The sequence below is a fragment of the Elephantulus edwardii genome, unplaced genomic scaffold, assembly GCF_000299155.1.
Source record: "Elephantulus edwardii isolate Elephantulus edwardi_28Jun2011 unplaced genomic scaffold, EleEdw1.0 scaffold00008, whole genome shotgun sequence".
NCBI classification, from domain to species: domain Eukaryota; kingdom Metazoa; phylum Chordata; class Mammalia; order Macroscelidea; family Macroscelididae; genus Elephantulus; species Elephantulus edwardii.
The window spans coordinates 24,724,443-24,746,593 of record NW_006399758.1 but is presented as its reverse complement, the minus strand read 5'-3'; the positions used below and the strand labels follow the sequence as shown (position 1 = coordinate 24,746,593).

General features: G+C 39.3%; 1 protein-coding gene across 1 annotated transcript in view; it reads right to left on the bottom strand.

Moving 5' to 3' along the window:
* ZC2HC1A (zinc finger, C2HC-type containing 1A) overlaps positions 1-14,652 on the bottom strand; it is a 51,774-nt gene extending 37,122 nt beyond the window's left edge. Inside the window, exon 1 of the mRNA XM_006880544.1 lies at positions 14,583-14,652. Coding sequence (XP_006880606.1) covers positions 14,583-14,652 — 70 coding nt within the window. The remainder of the gene's footprint in view (positions 1-14,582) is intronic.
* Positions 14,653-22,151: the final 7,499 nt, after the last annotated feature.

Here is a 22,151-nt window from a genome sequence, read left to right as displayed (position 1 = left end):
ATGAATTCACCCACCAAAATAGACATTAGTAATGTGTTTTAGGGACTTTCAATGAATTCACAACCAAAATAGACATTAGTGAGAATGTAATCACATACAGAACTTGTAATAGAAATGTTTTGTTCTCTCATTTCCCTAGTATTCCAATGTCCTATTTTTACAGTAGATAGTGACTTATTTGTCATCACCCTGGGAGGTAATTGTGGTCAATGGCAGTTAAGAAGTAGGCTCTATAAAAGCAAAGCTAAGATATGCCTGATCTGTCCTTCTCCAATGCCAGAAGATAGGTTATTCAGGGAGAACAACCTCATTTCCATGATCACTTAATACCATTAACAATCCAGAAAGTTGAGGCAGATGTTGAATGGAATCCAATACTTTCATTAACACAAGAACATCTCATAATGACAGTCAACAAAGGATGCTATATAATCTACTTCACTTGTTTCTAATTTCCATGTATTTTCTGCAGATTGTAAGCAATGATTTAAAAATTCACCAATAGAGATGTGTTTTATTTACTCAAATGAATACAAATGAAACAAACAAAAGCCAATGTCAGTCACTGCTTGAGGACACCACACTTGTTAAGGGTGACAGAAAAATCTGAAGACATTCTGACAGTTGCACAACACATTAATTAACTGAATTGCTAATGCAAAAATGTTGGAATAACTAATGTTTCATTATACTATTTGTACCACAGTGTTGGTAAAATATTGGTACAAGGGAGTACTGGGTTTTCAGAGGAAATAAATCCCACCAGAGATTGTTCATCTTTCTCCCACTGAGCAGCTAGTGGATTAGAACTCTTTGCCTTTGGGATTGAAGCACAGCTTCTTACCAAGAGGCCACCAGGGGTCCCTTTTTCCATGGAGGGGGTTTCATCAAACCAATGTCAAGGCTACTAAATAAATTATTTGCACAAATATTCTTCCAGTCTTAATCACTGAATACATCTCTTATTCTTTCATAAAAAAATTCTGAATGAAATTCACAAAAAAATAATCAAGGTTGTTGTTGTTGTTGTTGTTGTGTACTGTAGAGTCAGAACTGACCCTTAGCTGACCCTTCGTTGGGTTTTCAGAGCAGTTAACAGCATGAGAGATTGACCCATCCTTCTCCCACTTGAGCAGCTGGTGGACTTGAACCATGTGTCTTTGGGATTTCAGTGCAACTTCTTGCCACTATACCACCTGAGCACATAAAGCAAGGTAGTATACTAGTAAAAACATTTTATTTAGAATATCATATCCATATACAGTGGCTTTGGTTACTTTATTCCAACAAAAGATTAATCACTATTGCTAAAAAATTAAAAAGTACCTTGTACTTACGTAAAAAAAAAAAATCAGTATCTATTTGATAAATACACGACAAAGGAAAGTCTTGGAGAATTAACCCTTAAGAAAATGTAATTTAACATAAGGAAATGCCATTTATTCACCTAACATATTTAGTACTGAAGGCCTATTTGGGGACCTACCTACCTGCCAAGTATATATCATGTAACATGGCACAAAGGTGAATGATACTAACAACTACTATGCTCCTAATGCTAACACTTTATATTTAAGAGTGTTATATTATTAATTTTTTCAGATTTAAACTGAACATAAAAGTGCCTTAATACTACGATATATTAAAATGATAAGTGTTATACTCCTGTTACCTAAGAGAAAATCACTATGAATTGGACTGGACCAGAAAACAATTGCTTTTAGTTGTTTTTATTGTTGGTGGGGTGAGATGATATCTCATCATTCTTTTTATTTGCATCTAATAGCTAATTTTACTTGGATCCACAACTTGATACTAGCAATCAAGAGATCAAGAGTCATGGAGCTCTGGTGGCCCAGTGGCAAGAAGCTGTACTGCAATCCCAGAGGTGTGCAGTTCAAATTCACCAGATGCTCTGCTGGAGAAGGAGGGGCAATCTCCTCCTATACCTGTCAGATCCAATTTGACGGTACACACACAAAATAATAAAATAAAATTTTTTAAAAAAAGAGATCAAGAGACATATCACATTGGGAAAGTCTGCTGTCAGGGACCAATCCAAATTACCTAAGAGCAATGACGTCAGTTTGAAGACTAAGGTGCACCTGTTTCAGGCCGTGGTCTTCACAATCACTTGCTATACATCTGAGAGCTAGACAATGAATAAGAATAATGAAGAATTATAGATGCCTTTCAATTGTGGTATAGGAGAAAAACACTCAATATCCCATGGAATGGCAAAAGGACCAACAAATGTGTCTTGGAAAAAGTGCAGGCAGAGTGCTCCTTGGAGGCAAGGACAGCAAAGCTTTGTCTCACACACTTGGGCATGTTGCTAAGAGAGGCTATTTCTAGAAAGGGACATCATGCTTTGAAAGTGAAGGGTTGGAGGAGGACAGAAAGACCTTCAACAAGAGGGTAACTGCAGCAATGGGCTCATGTGTGTCAGATGATGAGGATGGCATAGGACAGAAGTGTCCTTTACCTATTTTAATTGGATTGCTTGTCTTTTTCTTGTTGAAATGTCATTTTCTACAGATCAGCCCCTTGTCAGATATATCAATGTATTTATTCACAATCTCTAGGTTTTCTTTTGGAGAAGTCTTGCTACACATATTGTTGTTGTTAAATGTCATCACATCAGAACCAAGTTATAGCTGACCACCCTGGCTTTCAGAGGCTGCAAATCACACAGGAGAATTTTGTCCATCCTTCTCTTGCAGGAGTGCTGGTGGATTTGAATTGTGTGCCTTTGGTCTGGCTGTGCAACTCCTTACCACTAAAACTCTCTTCAATTTTTCAAATGTCGCAACTGTCTGGTTTATCCTCTACTCCATACATAACAAGGTAACACTGCACGATTTATAATCAAGAAAAGTGTGCATCAGGCTGTATTCTTTCTCCAAAGCTATTCAAACTCAATGCTAGCAAATCATTTAAGAAGTTGGACTGCATGAAGATAAATGCTGCATCAGGATTGGAGATTCATAAATTACCTGTGCTACGCAGATGACACAACCTTGCTTGCTCAAAGTGAAAAGGACTTGAAACACTTGCTGCAGAAGAACAAAGAATATGGCCTTCAATATGATTATATCTCAATATCAATACAATAAAAATCCTTATTAGTGGACCAACAGGCAACAGTCATGATAGGCGGAAAGATTAAAGGTGTCAAAGATTTAGTCTTAGTTGGAGCCCTTGGTACCAAAAGTCAAGAAATCAAAGGAAGTATAGCACTGGGAAAATCTGTCAAGGTCCTCCCCAAGACAAAGATACCAGTTTAAAGATGAAGGTGTGTCTAATTCAAGCCATGGTCTTTTCAACTGCTTGCATCTAAAAGTTGGACAATGACCGAAGATGACAGAATAGTTGTATAGGAAAAGAGTACTGACTATTTATTCCATAGACTGACAAAAGAACAGAGAAGTATGCCTTGGAAAAAGTGTAACCAAAGTACTCCTTAAAAGTAAAGATGGTGAAACTTTGTCTCATATACTCTGGGCATGTTGTTAGGAAGGGCCAACCTTAAGAAATGGATATCATGCTGGGAAAGGTAAGAGGGTCAGGCAGAGAGAAAACCTTCAACAACATGGATTGACACAGTTACTGTAACAATGGGCTCCAGTATAACAGAGTTGATGAAGCTGGCATGGAGAGGGCATGGTCCAGATCTGTTGTGCACCAGGTCACTATGAGGTGTAGCCAACTCAGTGGCACTAAACAACAAGCTGTTTAGTGCCACTAACAATCTATGACAGATTGTTGTTTTTGTTATATGTTAAACAACAACATGTTGTTTAGTGCCACTAACAACAATCTATGACAGATTGTTGTTTTTGTTATATGTGCCATTGGGATGGAACTGAGTCACAGCTGACCCTTCAATGGGTTTTCAGAGGCAGTAAACTGAAAAAGAGAAGACTGTCCATCTTCCTCATGTGGAATAGCTGGTGGATTAGAACTATCTGTCTTTGGATTGGCAGCAAAGCTCTTTACCACTAAACCACCAGAGCAAAATATGTCCTATTTTTAATTGGATGGTCTTATAGTCTTATGTTTTTTACATTTAGCTCCTTGATCTATATTGAGTTACTTTTAGTACACTATGTTAGCTATGCATCATGTTTCAATTTAGCAAATAGATATATAGTCTATCAGCAATGGATTACTACTCTTTTTTAAAAATCCGCTATCTCCATGGGTTTTTAAATAATATTGCCACACTTTAGCAGCTGGGCATAATAACAATTTCTTCCACTCAGGAATCCCCATTAGAAAATTGTTGCTGTTAAGTGCCACTGAGTGAAGCATGACTCATAGCGACCCTATGAGTAAGACTGAACCCTGTTCTTTAACTACTGTTGTTTCTCTAAGTTCATAGACTTTCCAGAGGTATGTTGTTTAGGAGGTGGATGCCACTCCTGCTTTCAAATCTGACTTAATCTGGGAGCTCCACCAAACACTGTCCACCATGGGTAACCATCATGGGATTTGACACATTAGTGGCACAGCGTTCAGTATCACAGCAACCCCAAATTACGTCCATACAGCAAAGTGACAAACCAGTGCTGTACCATTTAGAAGAATGTTCATTCCAAATACAATTAACACTAGGCTGGAGGGCTGCACACCTGAGGGCCCAACCAACTTTTAAACATCCAGACCCATGCACCAGGCCCTGATTGCCTCTAAATAAGACACTTCTAGCCCACAGCTCATTGCTACCCAAATCCAACAAATCCAATCAGCTCACAAAAGCTTGTGAACAAAATAAAAACAAGCAAACAGTCCTCACCCAGACCTTCACCCAAAACAAGAAGAATCCACCTTTCATAATCCAACAGCTTCACACATGAGCCTCCAGATTGAGTTGGGACTCAGCCGACTTTTAAATACCCAGGGCAACACACCATTAGGAAATGGAAGAGAATTATTTTCAAAACTGTAATTAATGTCATAAAGCAAAATATGTATGAATGATTGGCTAAAAAAACTAAGAATACTTATTAACTTTCACTCAAATAACCATCTTTAAAGGGCAAATTAGAGACATTTAAAACAGTCCAACCTCTATATACTTCATTCCATTTTTTAAAGGCAAATTAAAGAAATTAAAAACAATAACCTCCATGTACTTTTTCCATTGTTGATTAAGTCTTCAATTACTGCTTATCTTAATTTTTAAGACTCAATTTTAAAAAAAAAATAATACATGGCTTCTGTCAAACCATTTTCTGCCCATAATCCTTTCCAAAGGTTAATTACTTCCAACAATCTACAGTTCTCACATTTTCTTTTCCAGTTTATCTAGGAGGCACCAACACTTATGTCACTATTCAAAGTGAACGTGCTCAATATACAACAACAAGGATGCTACCTTTACCCAGACAGCTTCTCTAATCACAAACTTCCACCTCTCTAAGTTACATTATTGATGTCAGAGTGACTTATAATTTTCTTGATGCTTATTCCTGGCCACACTTTCCTTCTAATACATCCCAAACCTGACAAGTGATCTCCACTACTTTAACAATTACCTCCTCCTGTATTCTCTTTCTTTATGGAAAAACGACTACAAAACTCTAAGAAGTTTAAAATAATTTCTTCAAGGCAAAACTTCCTAAATCTTAAAAGAAGATATTTAAATATCTTATTTCCCAAATTTTTTTTTATCACCAGGAATTCTTTCTATTCCTATTTAAAATCAATGTCTTCAATTGGCAAGATTCTTTTAAACACTCCTATTCACTGCTTAACTCCATCCTTAACTCTAATTTACTCCCTATATGAACTGCAATCAGATTTTACTCAACCATTATAGTAAAATAAATCCATTAACTGATTCAACAAATATTTACTGAGCATCTAATATGACAGAATTTGTTACAGGAGATAAGAATACAACAGTGCAAAAAATTTACCTTATTTTATAGAGCTTATACTGTTCTTTTTTCTTTCTTTTTTTTTAAAAAAGCTTATACTTTTCTAATATTCACTTATTGCTAATCCTCTAGTTTTCAGGGGCTATAAACTGCACAGAAGGTTGTCAATTTTCTCTCCCAAGGAACTGCTGGTGAATTTAAACCACCAGAGGCTCCTCATTGGATCTGCAGCACAACTCCCTAAGAACTATGCCTACGGAGCTCCCTACCTTTCTAATAAAAAAAAAAAATTAAGTATAATATATATTATACTTAGAGTAAGGGTAAGTAAGGCCTGCAGAGCCTGCTCCAGGCCCTAGCTTAAAATCCTTCACGAAGCTTGGGGATGGTTCTCTTGCTCCAATCTGTAAATCAGCTGGCTAAGTGGGTGGGATGGCTGATGCCTGAGACTCAAGGACTCAGACTCATGGTACTTAACACCACCACCACCACCACCACCACGAGGAGGTGAGGAGGGAGAGAGTGTGAGAGAGAGCACCCGCCCACGCACACGAGAGAGCGAGAGCCTGCACAGTTGGCCTAGCGGACAGAAAGCCATGCTCCCAAGCCAAAGGTGGATGACTCTACTTTACAGCCTTTAGGTCTGCCTTTAACTGGTTTCAGTGAAACATTCTTCTAGGTCGTGTAACCCTGGTATGTCCACTTGCTGTACAGAGGTAATTTGTGGTTGCTGTGAAGTCGAACACCATGACACATATGAATCAAATTCGAGAATGGTTACCCGTGGTGGACAGTGTTTGGTGGAGCTCCCCGATTATAACAAGCTTGGAAGTAGGAGTTGCATCCACTTCCACAACAGCTTGCCTCGAAACCCTTTGAACCTGGAGAAAGGACGAAACTTATACAGGAAGTGTCCAGGACTTCTGTTCATAGGGTCGCTTTGAGTCGCCTGCCACTCGACGGCACTTAACAACAGCAACATATAAACATATGGGAACTCTGGTGGCCTAGTGGCAAGAAGCTGCACTGAAATCCCAAAGGCACACAGTTGGAAGCCACCATCTTCTCCCCAGGAGAAGGATGAGTAATCTCCTCCCATGTGATTAACTGCCTCTGAAAACCTGCTGGAGGGTCAGCTATGAGTCAGTTCTAACTCTACAGTACACAACAGTATATGAAAACAAGGCCCCAACAACTGATGGAACCAAATGACATAATTCCACAAACAGATGCTGCCCTGGACATGCTCACTAGGTTGTGCCAACAAATCTGAAGGACAGCTACCTGGCCAACTGAATGGTAGAGACCCATATTTATTCACATTCACAAAAAAGGCGATCCAACCAAGTGTGAAAATTATCAAACAGTATCACTAATAATACACATAGGCAAAATCCTGGTGAAGATTATCCAAATATGAATGGAACTGTTTATCAGTGGAGAAATGCCAGAAATACAAGCAGGGTTTAAAAGGCCATGGGACTAGGGCCATGAAAGCCAACATCCCAAATATCTTGGCTGAAAGCAGAGGGTAGAAGAGGAATGTTAGTGTTTCAGTGACAATGCAAAGGCATTTGATGGGGTAGGTCACAACAATTTGTTGCTATCACTGGAAAGAATGGAAATCCCAGAACACTCGATTGTGCTCATGTGAAACCTGTACTTAGACCAGGAAGCAGTCATACAAAAAGAGCAAGGAACACTGCATAGTTCAATATCGGGAAAAGAGAACATCAGGGATACATCCTTTCTCCATAGCTTTTCAATCTATATGGGGGACAGATCATTCAGGAGGCTGGGCTTTATGAGGAATATGGAATCAGAATTGGAGGAAGACTCATCAATAACCTGTGTTGTGCAAATGACAATCTTGCTTTCCAAAACTGAGGAGGTCTTGAAGCATTTGCTGAAGGAGATGAAGAACTGTAGTCTTCAATATGGATTGAAGCTTAGCATCAAGGAGACAATCTCACCGCTGGGCCAATTTGTAGCATCATGATGGATGGGGAAAGAGACTGAGATTGTCAACAATTTCACCTTGGTCAGATTCTACCATCAACATTCTTGGCATGGCATCAGAAAATCAAGACAAGTTGCTTTAGGCAAGTCAGTTGTCAGGGACCTCTCCAGAGTACTGAAGAGCAACTGAGATCAGTCTGGTGCACCTCATCCAGGCCATAATCTTTGCAATTGCTTGTTATTCATTAGAGAGCTGGACAATGATTAGGGATGATAGAAGAGAATTGATGTTGAATATACCATGGACTGCTAGGAGAACATGTTTTGCCTGGAGAGGGTGAAACGAGGCTGCTCCTTGGAGGCATGGATTCTGAAGCTTCATCTGAGATACTTCGGACATGTTACAAGAAGGAGACATCATGTTGGGGGGGGGGGGTGGAGGGACAGTGCAAGAGAGCAAGACCCTCCATAAGATGGGCGGATTCAGTAACTGGGGTAATGGGGGAAGGTGTGTCAGAGACAATATGGCTGGCACAAGATAGAGCAGGGTTTAGGGCTCTTGTACATAGAGTCACTATGAGTTACAAGTGACTCAATAGCATATAACAACAACAACATTATTACAATCATCGGGTTGATCCATCTTGTTGAGGATCCTCCTCTCTTATGCTGATGTGCCAACTTTCTAAGCATGATATCCTTCTCCAAGGATTGATTCCTCTTAACAACACGACCAGAGTATGTATAAAGATATCAAGGGCCAGTCATACGACTGTGGGGACAGTCATATCTGACCTTTACCAACTTCACAAAGGGGAACTGTCTCTGTCCACAGCAACAATAAAACAAATTTAATTCCTGTGAAGTCAGACATGTCCCCCATGCTCCCATATCTTTTTCTACTCATCTCAACACCAATCTTACTGCTTTGTTGGGTCCAAAAGCCAATGTTTTAGCTTGCAGACCACAAAGAACCATTTTAGGGAAGTCAAAAGGTTATAATCCAGGTTAGTAGCAGAATATAGTAAGGATGGCACCAGAAATGTGTTCACAGGCACCTCGGGCTTCAACGGCAATCAACAACATTCCCTCCACTCTGTTTCCCCCAAGTTATCTTATTTCGTTAAGTAGTATTCTCCAGAGTAATTTCATACATGTGATGTCACCTACATGCTGGTAATTAGTGAACTAGAAACTCAATATAGATATTTACAAATACCGGGGACTTTCTACAAGCTATCTCTCAAAATACTGCACAGAAGTACACCAAAATTCATTACCTCATTTCCTAAACTGGATCTTTCTTTTGTAAAGCTGTCACTGTCTAGTCAAAATTAGACAGCTGCTTCATCTTTTCCCTCTCTTATCCAGCAGTCACATGTTATATTTATTATTCTGCTTTTGAAATATCTGCCAAAACTAGCATCACTGTTTAAATAATGCTACTTCTGCTTTAGTTCAAATGTTCATCATCATATACTGGATTTTCAACTTCTCACCTCTATTCTATTCTGCTATCAATATTATGGTAAGATAGTCCACAATCCCTTTTAAACATGCTGTGTATTTTTTTTTAATTTCTATTATTATTTGTGTGTGTGTGTGTGTGTGTGTGTGTGTGTGTGCGCGCGCGCGCGCGCGCCATCAAATCAGATTTGACTGGTATAGGAGGAGATTGTTCCTCCTTCTCCAGCAAAGCATCTAGTGGATTTGAACTGCACACCTCTGGGATTGCAGTGCATCTTCTTGCCACTAAGCTACCAGAGCTTGCCACATGCTGTGTTTTAACTACCCTGTTGTTATGTGCTGCCGAGTCCACTACAACGCACAGTGACCCTATGAACAATGGATCTGAACCCTGCCCTGTCCTGAGCCTACCTCACCATGTCTGACACACCTGACACCAAGGCCACAGTCTCTGTTAATCCATCTTATCCAAGGGCTTCCTCTTCTGCACTATAGAGTCTCATTTAATATTGAAGATACTTCAAGTAGCTTCACTTTTATAGCTGAGGAAATGGAGATCATGTTTTGTACACTTGATCTTAGCCAAAAGGCCGAGAAGCGATGGAGATCATGTTTTGTAAAGTGCACACACCACAAAGCTAAAAAAGAAGTACAAGGATTCAAATACAAGGTCTCAAATACACTGGCTATTAGCTTGGTATTAAAAAATAAGTAATAGAATATTGAATATACCATGGACTACCAAAATAAAAAAAAACTTTCCTGGAAGAAGTGTAACCATCTATGCCCCTGACTAGCTGTGCTGTTGTTGTTGCTAAGTGCCAACAAGTTAATCACAACTCATAAACTCAAAGCAACCTTATGAACAACAGATCTGAACCTGGCCCTGATCCTCACCATCTCAGATGTTTAAATCCATCGTTAATCACTGTGCCAATCCATCTTGGTGAGGCTTCCTTTCTCTGACAATCCACCTTTCCTAGTAATGTTGTCCTTTTCTAATAACTGGCCTCTCCTTACAACATGTCTAAAGTATGTAAGATGAAGCTTCCATACCTTTCTTCTACAGAGCAACATGACTACTTCCTCCAAGACAAACTGATGAAACTTTCTCTCACATACTGTGGGCATGTAATCAGGAGGGGCTAGTCCCTAAAAAGGATATCATGCTTGAAAAAGTAGAATGTCAACAAAAGTAAAAACAATGTTCAACAAAACGGATTCATACAGTGACTAAAACAATGGGCTTATGCACAGAAGAGACTGTGAAGATGGCACAGGTTCAGGCTTATGCACAGAAGAGACTGTGAAGATGGCACAGGTTCAGGCAGTTATCTTGACTATTGTCTATGGTGTTGTTGTATGTCAGTCCCTTGTAACATCAGATAAAATTCAAAAGATGAGGTATTGAGTAATATTACAGTAAGCATTCAAATTAATGTTAAAGAAAGAAAACCAAAGAACTTAAACACTCTATTAAGCTATATTCAAAAAGATATTAAAGAAGAGTAATTGGGTGATTGAGTGTTTTGTTTATTTTTAAATCAAGAATTGGAGATAAGTACTAAGGTTTAATAATTCTAATAACGTCAGAAGGCCAAGAAGAAGATAAGGAGTAGCCTCATCTCTGTTACAATTGCTAATGGACTGACACAGTGACTACAAAAATGAGTTTAAACATATCAAAAATCGTGAAGATAGGACAGGATAGGGCAAGGTATAGATCTTTTGCTCACAGGGTCACTATGAGTGCTAGTCACCACCTTAATGCACATAATCACAACAGCTCAGAGAGTGCTTGCAGCATAGTGGGGAAGGCAGGCAACTCAAATACACCAGCTGCTCCATGGGAGTGAGTAAGAGGGGCAAACTCCTCCAGTGCGATTTACAACCTCTGGAAGCCCATTAGCAATACTATGGATGGGGAAAATGTTTAGGTTTTCCACGTCTCCTATGTCAAGAAATACTTCTGGGTTCAAATCCACCAGATGCTCTGATGGAGAAGGAGGGGCAATCTCCTCCTATACTAGTCAGATCCGATTTGACAGTACACACACCAAAAAAAACACAACCCACCACACCCTAGTATATTGGAAAAAAAAAAAAAAAAGGAAATACTTCTATAAACTCTGTCACTGAGTTAATTCTAACTCAGAGTGACCCTCCATTGGATTTCAAAGTCTGTAAATCTTAATGGGAGGAGACAGCTTATCTTTCTTGTAAGCAGCTGCTGGTGGACTTACACAGCTGAAAATGAAGATACTCAGCCTTTTGATTAGTGACTGCACCATCAGAACTCCACAAACTATTTCACTGCCCCTAGATATACCTACAGGACACTATCTGTAGAGATCAAGTATCCATATAATGCAAAAAGTTGAGATATCACTATACAGTATCAGGTGCATATGCTTTCATTGTATTAAGCTGGAACCAACTCTGCTGAGTCTCGACTGAGTTTCCAAGGCTGTAAATTGCACAATACCCATTTTTCTCCTGTGGAGAGAGGCCCTTGTGGATTCAAACCACCAGAGGCTTTGGGTTAGCAGTTCTGTAATTTGTATTTAGTTTCAAAATACAGTGTTTCTTTATTAGATCATTTCTTGGCAATCCAAGAGGCAGAATAAAAATCCCACAAGTTAAAAAATAATGGGTATATTATCTATGTGCAAATAATTTAAAGGGGGGGGAAGGAGTAAACGAACCAAATCTAGAATTTCTCAAGGATCCATATATTTTCTGATTTCAAAATCAGATCCGTTTGGTAACTGGCTTAAACTAGATACAGTCATCTAATACCAAAAAGGACAATTTTTTCTTTTTCCATTTCCACGGCACATTAGGTTACCTCTGAAAATTTTGTACTAGAAATTGCAATACTGTGGTAACTGGGCACCTTCAAAGTGCTAGATTTTAACTTCCAGTTGTTATGTGCCATTGAGGTGGAATCAATTCATAGCTGATCATCAGTGGGTTTTCAAAGGTTGTAAATTGCACAGAAGGAAAATGCCCATTGTTCCCAGGGAAGCAGCTGATGGATTTGCACAGCATGGATTTGGGTTGGCAGCACAGCTCCTTGGCACACAGCCCCGTGTCCCCTAACTTCCATTAGGATAGAACTTTTCTTTTTGCTATCACTATGGGAGATAAAGGGCCAACGAAAAGAAAGGAAGGCTCTCAACAAGATATGTTGACACAGTGACTGCAACAAGGGATTTGATATGCAGTGATTGTAAGGACGGCACAGGTTCAGGCACGTTTTCAATCCACTGTACACAGGGTCTAGGTCAGAGTCAACTGGATGTCACCCTAATACCAGCAACAACAGTCCTTGTATCAGTACTTACCAAATAAAGGCGAGATCAGTGAATTAATGAATGGTAACCTGACACACAGATTTTTGCAAAAGAGTTAATAAAGAATGATTTTAAAACCAACCCAAAAAAGCCACTATCCTAACTCAACAGAAAACTCTTAAAGGAGTTTTTATTAGGTCAAACCTCTGGAATTACCGATATTCAACTATTTCATCCTGCAAAATAAATGGTAATTATCTATCTTTCAACCCAATTCATTACTATTATGCACATCACAGTTTAAAATAGGAGCTTATTAAAAAAATAAGGTAAAATGACTAATCAAGTACTACTTAATAAGAGCTTATCCACCATAACATACCACATTTCAACAGAATCTGTAGGGCTTTTTCCTCTCCATGTAACTGAGTATTCCAATAAAACCAAAAGCAAATCCACGTTATTGAGTCAGTTCCCAATCATGGAGGCCCTCCATTTGTTTTGAGGCTGCAAATCTTACTTTGCGCAAAGTCTTCATCTTTTTTCCCAAGAAGCAAATAATGACGTTGAAACCCTAACTGTTCAAGAGCAGTGCAATATATAATGTACTTTGTCACCAGGGTTCTTTGTTGTCCATGTTGTTTTAAAAGCAAACTTACTAAGGTGTTAATGTTGTTGCTGTTAGGTGCCACAGAACTGACAACTCACAGTGAACCTATGAACAACACACCTTGTCCTGTCCTGTACCTTTTTGCGATCTCTGTCACACTCAAGCCTATTGTTAAAACAACTGAGTTAATCCATCTTGTTGGGGGAATTCCTCTCTTTCACCAGTCCACTACCTTTCCCAGCATGATGTCTGTCTCCAAGATCTAGCCCCTTCTGACAACATGTCTAAAGTATGTGAGATGAAGTTTTACTCTCCTTGCCTTCTAAGCAGCCCTCTGGATGCACTTCCTCCAAGAGAGATTTGTCGGCTCTCTGGGCAGCCCAAATCCTATTCAATATTCTCTGTCCACACTACAATCAAAAGCTTAGAATCTTATTTGGTCTTCTTGCTCACTGTTGAATCTCCTGAGGTCTCTCAACAATAATGCCTAACTATTGTTGAGAATGTGTCTATCTCAGACGAAGACATACTATAAATATTTCATTCTCTTGACAAGTACTTCTTGAGCACCTACTTTTTATTAGACATTACATGTTTAGGACACCGAAGTGAAAAAGAAGACAATTAGGAACGCGGAATAACAAAAAACTGCAGGAAAAGCATTCTACAGTACTTATTATGATAACCTTGTAAGAATTCCCATACCCATTGTCCTACCTGCTATGTTATAGCATTTCCATGTATTTTAAAATTTATAAAAAATAAGTTGCCTCTAAAAGAGTCCTCCAAACAAAAATACCTTGAAAGGAGCACTGTCAATGCAATTCCTATTTCATAGCTCAAATGCCTATAAACGAAAAATGTTGAGAATTCTGTGATCATTTATTATGAGGTGTGTACTGTAAGAGCATCATCTCAAAACAAAAGAATGAAATACTTTTTCATTCTTTGTATGTTACTCATAAATTTGCTTTTTGGTGAGTTTATGTCACTGGGGAAAAAAGTTATCAGTTGCTTTTTACCCCAGAACAAACATGAAAATATTTTCCTCTGTAATATGCAAATTTCATAGGGCTCAGTACTTCTGCTTATTTACAATCCACCTGAATCCTTCTAAATTAGGCGTAGAGAGTAGGGTACACGAGCTTAATCAAGAGAGCACGCTCATTCAATTATAAAGGCTTGCTTTTCCATGATTATCAGGGGATTAACCACAATCTGAAAAATAATACTGAAACTGTTGTTGTCATTGCTGGCTGGCTACCCTCTCCTTTGTCTTAAAGCGAATGCTCAGAATTAAATGGGCAAAGAGACTAGTGGAAAGTGAGAAGAACCAGGACAAAGCAAATCTGGAGTCATGGTTACCGCATAAAGATAAACCAATGCCTTCTTTCCCTTTACGTGGATTCCATAAATAAGCCACTAAATCTTTCATTTAATCAATGTCTTAGCTACAAAGCTGGCCAGTAACACTTCCTTTAGGAAATGCTCCGGGCATCCTCCAGAAGACAAAGCTGTAGAAATAGAAGATGGGTTACCGAGGGAAACTGGCCAAGAAAAGGGAAAGGGGCTGGAGACACGCCCAGAGGCCCCTGCAAAGGCAGGCAGTAGGGATGGCAGGTACATTAATAGAAAGTCCAGTCTGCAACGAAAATACACTCTACCCTCAGTCTGTGGTTGCCAGAAAGGGGCTCAATAGTCCGGCAAAGATATGGTGGGACCTACAAGCGTGACCCAGAGACAAGATCAGGTTCCGGCTAAGGAACCGCAGATGAAGACTGTCTGCGAGTCATTAGCTCCAGCGCGTCCGGGGGCTTTTCTGTTTCCGATGCCCAAGGCTCGCCGCGACCGGTCTGGGTGGTAGCGGGGTTCGCGGTTCACCGGATGTGCCCTGGCGTCCCTGGTCCTGGTATCCAAGGCCCATAGCTGCGACCCGCCCTAGCCGCCCGGCCTCTATCCTTTCACCTCCTCACCTTCCAGTCCCTCCATTGCGCCACCGTCTCAGACTCAGCGCTACTCCGCGGCCAGCCCCACCGCCACCGCCTTCGCCGCCGCCGCCGCCGCCGCCGCCCAGCTCCAGCTGTAGCAACCCAGCCGCGCCTCCCACCCGCTAACATCCCGAGCTCCTATTGGCCCGGAGCTGGCGGGGGCGTGGCCGGAGGTGGGAGGGGGAGGCGGTGCCCGGTCTGCAGCCTCTACGCTGCAGCCTCCTTCTCCCCTTCTGCACCCTCATGCTTAAGGTTAGCGGTTTCATAGTGCATTTACCTTTGTTCACCTGACCTTATTTCCCCGACACCTTCTCTCCTTGTTCACAATATCTCAGCACCTCCTGTCTTGCTTATCACCAGTCTTTCGCATAAATCAATGCAATTCTGTCTTCATGCCTGTTCCTCTCAGCCAATTCTCATTAAACAAACACACCATCCAAACCAACACCCTGTATATGCCTGTGCACAGCATACTATATTCTGCGCTTTGTCTGAGTATATTCCCTCTACTTTATCTCATCATGCAGCTGCTTAATGTCTTCAGGCTTTATTTTTCCTATAAAAGACTTAACTTTTTATTTTAGGGTTGTTGAACTGAGATTGCTCAAACTGCTTGAAAACAACTTCCCTAACTTGACGCTTAAGGGGAGAAAAAAATGGAAATGAAACCTACTGTCCCCGCAGCTTCATCTACCCTGGCCTTAAACTTTATCGTTCTTGGACCAAAATAGTTCCCTGGACTGATAACTAGTGAGGTAACAGGAAAACTATGTCGATGGGGAATTCAAATATGGACAGCATGGAATGAGGCCTGTTTCTAACGGAATCAAATCCTTTGAGATCTTAGTTAACTCTAGTTGTAGCTAAAGCAATTTTAGTATTTTTCTTAGCAATCTTGACACATTCCACCAGAGCAAAATGTATTTGAAAATTTTCTTTACTAAACCACTTAGTCTGGTAGCCTAATGGCAAGAAGCTGAGCTGCAATCCCAAAGGCACACCGTTCAAATCCTCTAGCTGCTCCTCTGGAGGATGGGCAGTCTCCTCTTGTGCGATTAACTGGCGATAAACCTTCTGGAGAGTCTATAGCCTAAGATTCGGTTCTAACTCTGCAGCACCTAACTACAACAGTATATACAACTACAACTACAATATATACTAGCAACTTATCAGTATTCTAGATTTTCTAACAAATCTTGATTGGTGTTTTTGGGGTTTTTTGTTTGTTTGTTTTTTGTTAGCATAGGATGCAATAGTAGGCTGTTATAGTTAAGGAGAACCTGTGAACTGAGATTCTAAAACACTCACGAGCCCACAGGAGATCAATGAGGCAGCCTACTCTGTCCTATAGGAACACCATGAGTCAAATTAATCCATCAAGAAGCAGTAATTTTGTTTTCTGTTCAGACTATGCTGTCTTACAAACCGGCAGATAGTATAAAATAACATTATTTCTACTCTCCATTCGAATGAAAGTGTTTTTTCAAGCAAAAAACCCACAACAAGCACAGTGGGTCCCTCATTATTTATTAGGAAGGACTTTTTTGCATATAGGACGGCCTTTTTCTTTAATGCATTTCTATCAAGAAAAAGTTTAAGCATGCTTGACTTCACTCCTTTCCTGGTTCTGCCCAGTTCTGTTCTCTGATATCCTGGCTCTGAGTCAAAATCCACTCGACAGAGGGTGAGTGTTTGGTCAGACCACAGGCATGTGTGCCGTTTAGTTACCCTGACTGTGTGTTTGGGAAAATCCTTTTTCCTTCTGTGTTACTAAGACGAATTTAGAATTTTTTCTTTGTGAACTTTTTTAAAAAAGCAAAACACTAATGAGGTGGAGAAGAACGCCAAATGACGAAGAAAACACAAAAATAATTTAATTTGCAAATTACAAGTTCTTATACTGAAATCAAGTCAAAGATTAAATTGGCTAGAACACACTTTATTGTTTTGTGGGGAAAAAATCAGATCCCTGGCCAGCAGCATAGAACTGCTCTACAGGGTTTTCAAATGAGTTCCCTTCTCTGAGGGGATTAAATAGCTAACCTCTCAGGACGAACTGTTGTTGTTGTTGTTATTGTTGTTGTTGGCCCTCCAGTTGACTAAACTCAATTCCTGCCCTATCCTGAGCCCATCTCACCATCTCTGACATACCTGCCCCTCACTGTGTCAATCCATCAAATCCAGAGTTTTCCTCTCCTATATTGACCCGCTTCCCTTCCAATCATGTCTTTCTCTAAGGACTGGTCCTCTTGGCAACATGCCCAAATTATATGAGAAAGAGATTCAAAATTTTTGCCTATAAGAAGCAACCTGTTTTGAACCTCTCCAGGACAGACCTGTTTGTTTCTTAGAGGTATATTATAATATAAAAATATAACGTAATATTTGTATGGTCAATACTCTTCTTCACCACCACAACTCAAAGGCATTAATTTTTCTGTCATCTTTCATCATTGTTCAGCTCTCAGAAACATAGCAAGCAAATGAAAAGACTATGGCTCAGACACACTTTAGTCTCTAGACTGCTATCATTGCTCTTCAGAACTCTGTAAAGGTCCCTGAAAGTAAACTTTTCTGAAGCAACTCATCTTTTGATTTCTTGACTGTTAGTGCCAATAGTGTTGACTGTGGAACCAAGTAAGATGAAATTGTTAGCAACATCAGTCTATTTTCCATCTATCATGATGCTACCAGTTGATCCAGTGATGAGAATCTTTGTTTCCTTGATTTTTGAACTGCAATACATATTAAAGACTGCAGTCCTTGACCTTCTGCAGCAAATGCTTCAAGTCCTCTTCAGTTTCCGTGAGCAAGGTTGTGTCATCTACGTCTATCAAATTTTCTGTTGCACATATAGATTAAGAAACATCCTAATGTACTCTTTTCATGATTTTTGAACTATGCAATATTCCCTTCCTCTGTTCATATGACAACTTCCTGGTCTAAGTAGAGGTTTTGCATGAGCACTGTCAAGTGTTTTAAAAACCACAATAAACAACAGGAACAATAAGAACAATAATAATAAAAAGTAAAATGTTATACATTTTTAGGTTTCTTTCATACATTCACTTAATTTTAAAAAAGTCTACAGTGTAAATACTATTATCTTCCCTTTTTAGAGTTAAAAATCTTTGTTTTCCAGACATGTCAGAGAAAGTTTATATGTTTTCAAATAATTATACCACCGATGAATGGTAGAGCTACAATTTAAACTTTGGTCTGATCTGTTCACATTTTATCTCAAATTCACTCATTACTATCAAGTTGGAACCGACTCATAGCTAGCTGACTCTTCCATGGGTTTCCAAAGTGATAAATCCCACCTTATTGCTCAACTTTTTCCTGTGGATCCACTGGTAGATTCAAACTATCAGAAAGGTGTGGCCTTTGTGTTAGAAGGTAGCTTCCAGCTTCCTACACTACCAGAGCTTCCTGTTTGATCCTAAAGCCTATAAAAATTTCACAGAGCTCTTCAGTCCCCACCCTTGCCTTACAGTCTACCTGTTGCAGATGTAAAGTCACTTGTTCAGACATATGTAAGGCATGTTTAAGAAGTCATTACTATTGCCAATCTTGTGTCTCTAAAACCTACTCAGGAGTTTTTATGTCCCAACAATCTTGGCTCCAGATATTTTTCAGCAGGCCTGATTGAGCACATCTTCCTTTCTGACTCTTAAATATCTTCCTCTGCCTCCTAAAAGGCTGGCTTGAGAGTTTCTTTGGCATTGGTATTCAGTTTTAACTCCACTTGATTTCCAAATTATTTCATTTTCTAACGCATTCATTCAAAAACATTTTCTTGAATACCTACATTATCTCTGAACCATTCTAATGAAACTCAACTTCTTCCCATTTGTTCCTTCAATGTTAGCCTACAAGTTGGCTGTTTTTAGCCAGAGTTAGCCCCTTCTGCTCTCCAGCCACCTTAACTGCAGACTCATGGTTTTTCAAATTAACAACAGCTCTGGGACTAGGAAGAGCGAAAGAGTGCTTCCCACACTGAGTATCAAGACTTGTGACATCAAGACTTGAGGGAGACTGGAGTAAGACCCTGGTGAGAGTGAAACTCTGGTGATGGTGTTGCAGAGACTATAGCACTGCTGTGGAGAATCTATGGCAAGGTGACCTGAGGCTTCTTGCATTTATGCTGACCGCAATTTTGTTGTTCTTAACAGATGCTTGAAGGAGAAGCTACTTTAAAAATACTCAGAGGCAAACCTTTGCTGAATGAGGAACCAGAGACTTCTTGAATTTGTATTGCTGAACTAAATGGGACTTGGACTAATAAAGGAATTGTACCTTGGGACTACTGGACTAAACCCAGACTTATATTGTAAGATGTGCTTTGCCTTCCCCACTCTCCAACTTACTTCTCTAATAAATCCCATTCTCAGTACCACAAATGTGACTCTGTGAGTCAACAACAAATAAATTAACCTCCTGCTGTTGGTATGGTTCTAAAAGCACCATGGGTCTGGATTATGGGCTGTTTATTTGCTTTCTACTCCAGGATAATAAGGAGTTGTACCATTCTCATTTGCTCTGGTCTTTTCAGAAAGACACAGCCCTGTGCCCCTTTCTCCCATTTTCTGCTCTCTAAGGAGCTCCTAAGCTTCTATCTGAATGTGTGGGTTTGGGTTGTGGTGTGTTTTTTTTTTTTGCTTGTTTGTTTATTTAGTGTTTTTCTTTTTAGCCACCAAATGATCTTGCTAGGTGATTGTAACATTCATAGATTAATATATTAGCTATTTTCCCACTACTTTTTCATACAAGTAAAAAAGTAAAAGCTTAGAAGTGTTTACTGAGTTCCTCTAGCACCCTTTTTCTTGTCTTATTATATCACATGCAGGCTTCTTTCTACCCTATACTACATTCCCTTAAAACACCATTCAGTGTCTGGAGCCGAGTTGCTTGGAGCAGAGTTACACTCTGCAGTTTCCAGAGATACTGGAAACTTCAGTAGATTTTCCTGCTTCAAAACTCCTAACACCTGTTGGAACTTAAAGTTCGAGTCCCTTTTCAAAGGGAACTATTAGCTTAAAGATCAGATACAGAGCACAGCCAAATGAGTTTCTGAGTTTTAGTGAGAAAACAAGCTCCTTTTACCAGCTGTAGTCTGCAGGGTATTTCCTAAGCAGCTTCCAGAGGAATGAATGGCTCATTATAATTTAGTATATCAAAATAAGTTCATACAATTGATAACTATATTAAAATTATAATTTTCATTAAAAAAACTAAAGAAATTTGTTTCCATTGAAAATAGGAGAAGGAACTGTGGAGCAAATTTATATACTGTGAAAACACAGCCTGACTTGACTCCAGTTAATTTTGTTTTAGATTCATTTTAAAAGTTTTAGGTGATCAAAGGGGGAAGCAATAGTAATAATAATTTGTGATTTGGAACATTCAGAAAGCATAGATAGTTAGATTTCCAGAGGTAGATATTAAGAAAATTGCCTGGACAAGAGGGGGAAAAAAAGGAAGGGATATTTGAACAAGTTTGAAGCTGTTGAGTTGATTCTGATTCATAGTGACTGACCCTTGGTACAACTCAAAACCCTGCCTTATGGTTCCTGTGCCCTCCTCACAATGTGTGCTTAAACCCATTGTTACAGCACTGTGTCAATCCATCTCATTGAGGGCTTTCCTCTCTTTTGATGACCCTTCACCTTCCCCAGGGAGCTTTGATTGCTTACAGGCAAGCAATTACACTGCAACTCAGTTTTAATCCACCAGCTGCTCTATGGAAGAAAGATGGCAATCTTCTGCGAAATTTGCAGCCTCTAGAAGTTCATCTGTGAATCAGGTTCTGACTTCAAGGCACATAATAACAATAAAAACAAACCACTTTTCTGAGCGTAATGTCTTCTCCAAGGACTGGCCCTTTCTGGTACCATGCCAAAGTATAGGAAGTGAAGTCTCACTATCTCTGTATTTAAAGACCACTCTGGCTGCATATCTTGAATGACACTGATTGTGTCTTTTGACAGTCTATGGTATGTTTCATATTCTTAGCCAACACTAGAAATCAAAGGCACCCATTCTTCTTTGATCTTCTTTATTAATTTTCTAATGTGCATGCCTATGAAGCAACTGAAAATATCATGACTTCGGTCAGGAGCATTTTAATCTTCAAACTGACACAGTTGCTTACATTAGCACTTTGGAGAGGTACTTAACAGCAGATTTTCCCACTGAAACACATGGTTGTTTTAATGAATATTGACAGTGGATCCAAGTAAAATGAAATCATTAATTACTTCAAACTTTTCTCTGTTTATAGTGACATTACCTATTGGCCCAGTTGTAAGAATTTTGTTTTCATTCTGTGGCTGAAGATACAATCCATATTGAAGTCTTTGATCTTCATCAGTAAGTGTTTCAAACTTTCTTCATTCTCTGCAAGCAAGGTTGTATTATCTATATAACACAGGATGTTGATGAGACTTCTTTACCAGATTTTTCTTCATATAACCCAGTTTCTTAAATTAGTTGCTCAGCAAATAAATCAACCAGCTATGGAGAAAGAATGTGGCCCTGACACTGATTTTAAACCAAGCAATATGCCCTTGGCCCTTATTCTGTTCTAATTTCTTCTTACGCCATATATAGGCTTCACATGAACACAGTGAAGTATGGTGGAATTCCCATTCTTTTCAATTGTAGCCATAATTTCTTTTGATCCATATGGTTGAATGCTTTGTCAATAAAACACAAGTAAGCACCTTTCTAGTATTTTCTATATGTAACTGAGATACATCTGACATCAGGAATGTTATTATTTGTTTCATGTTCTTTTATGAGTTTATCTTGAATTTCTATCAATTCTCTGCTGATATACTTCTCTAGTCCTTTTGTGTTTTCTTTGGCAAGATTTTACTTCTATGTAATATTAATGATATTGTTTTTTAACTTCTGCATTCTGCTATGTCACTTTTTTGAAATG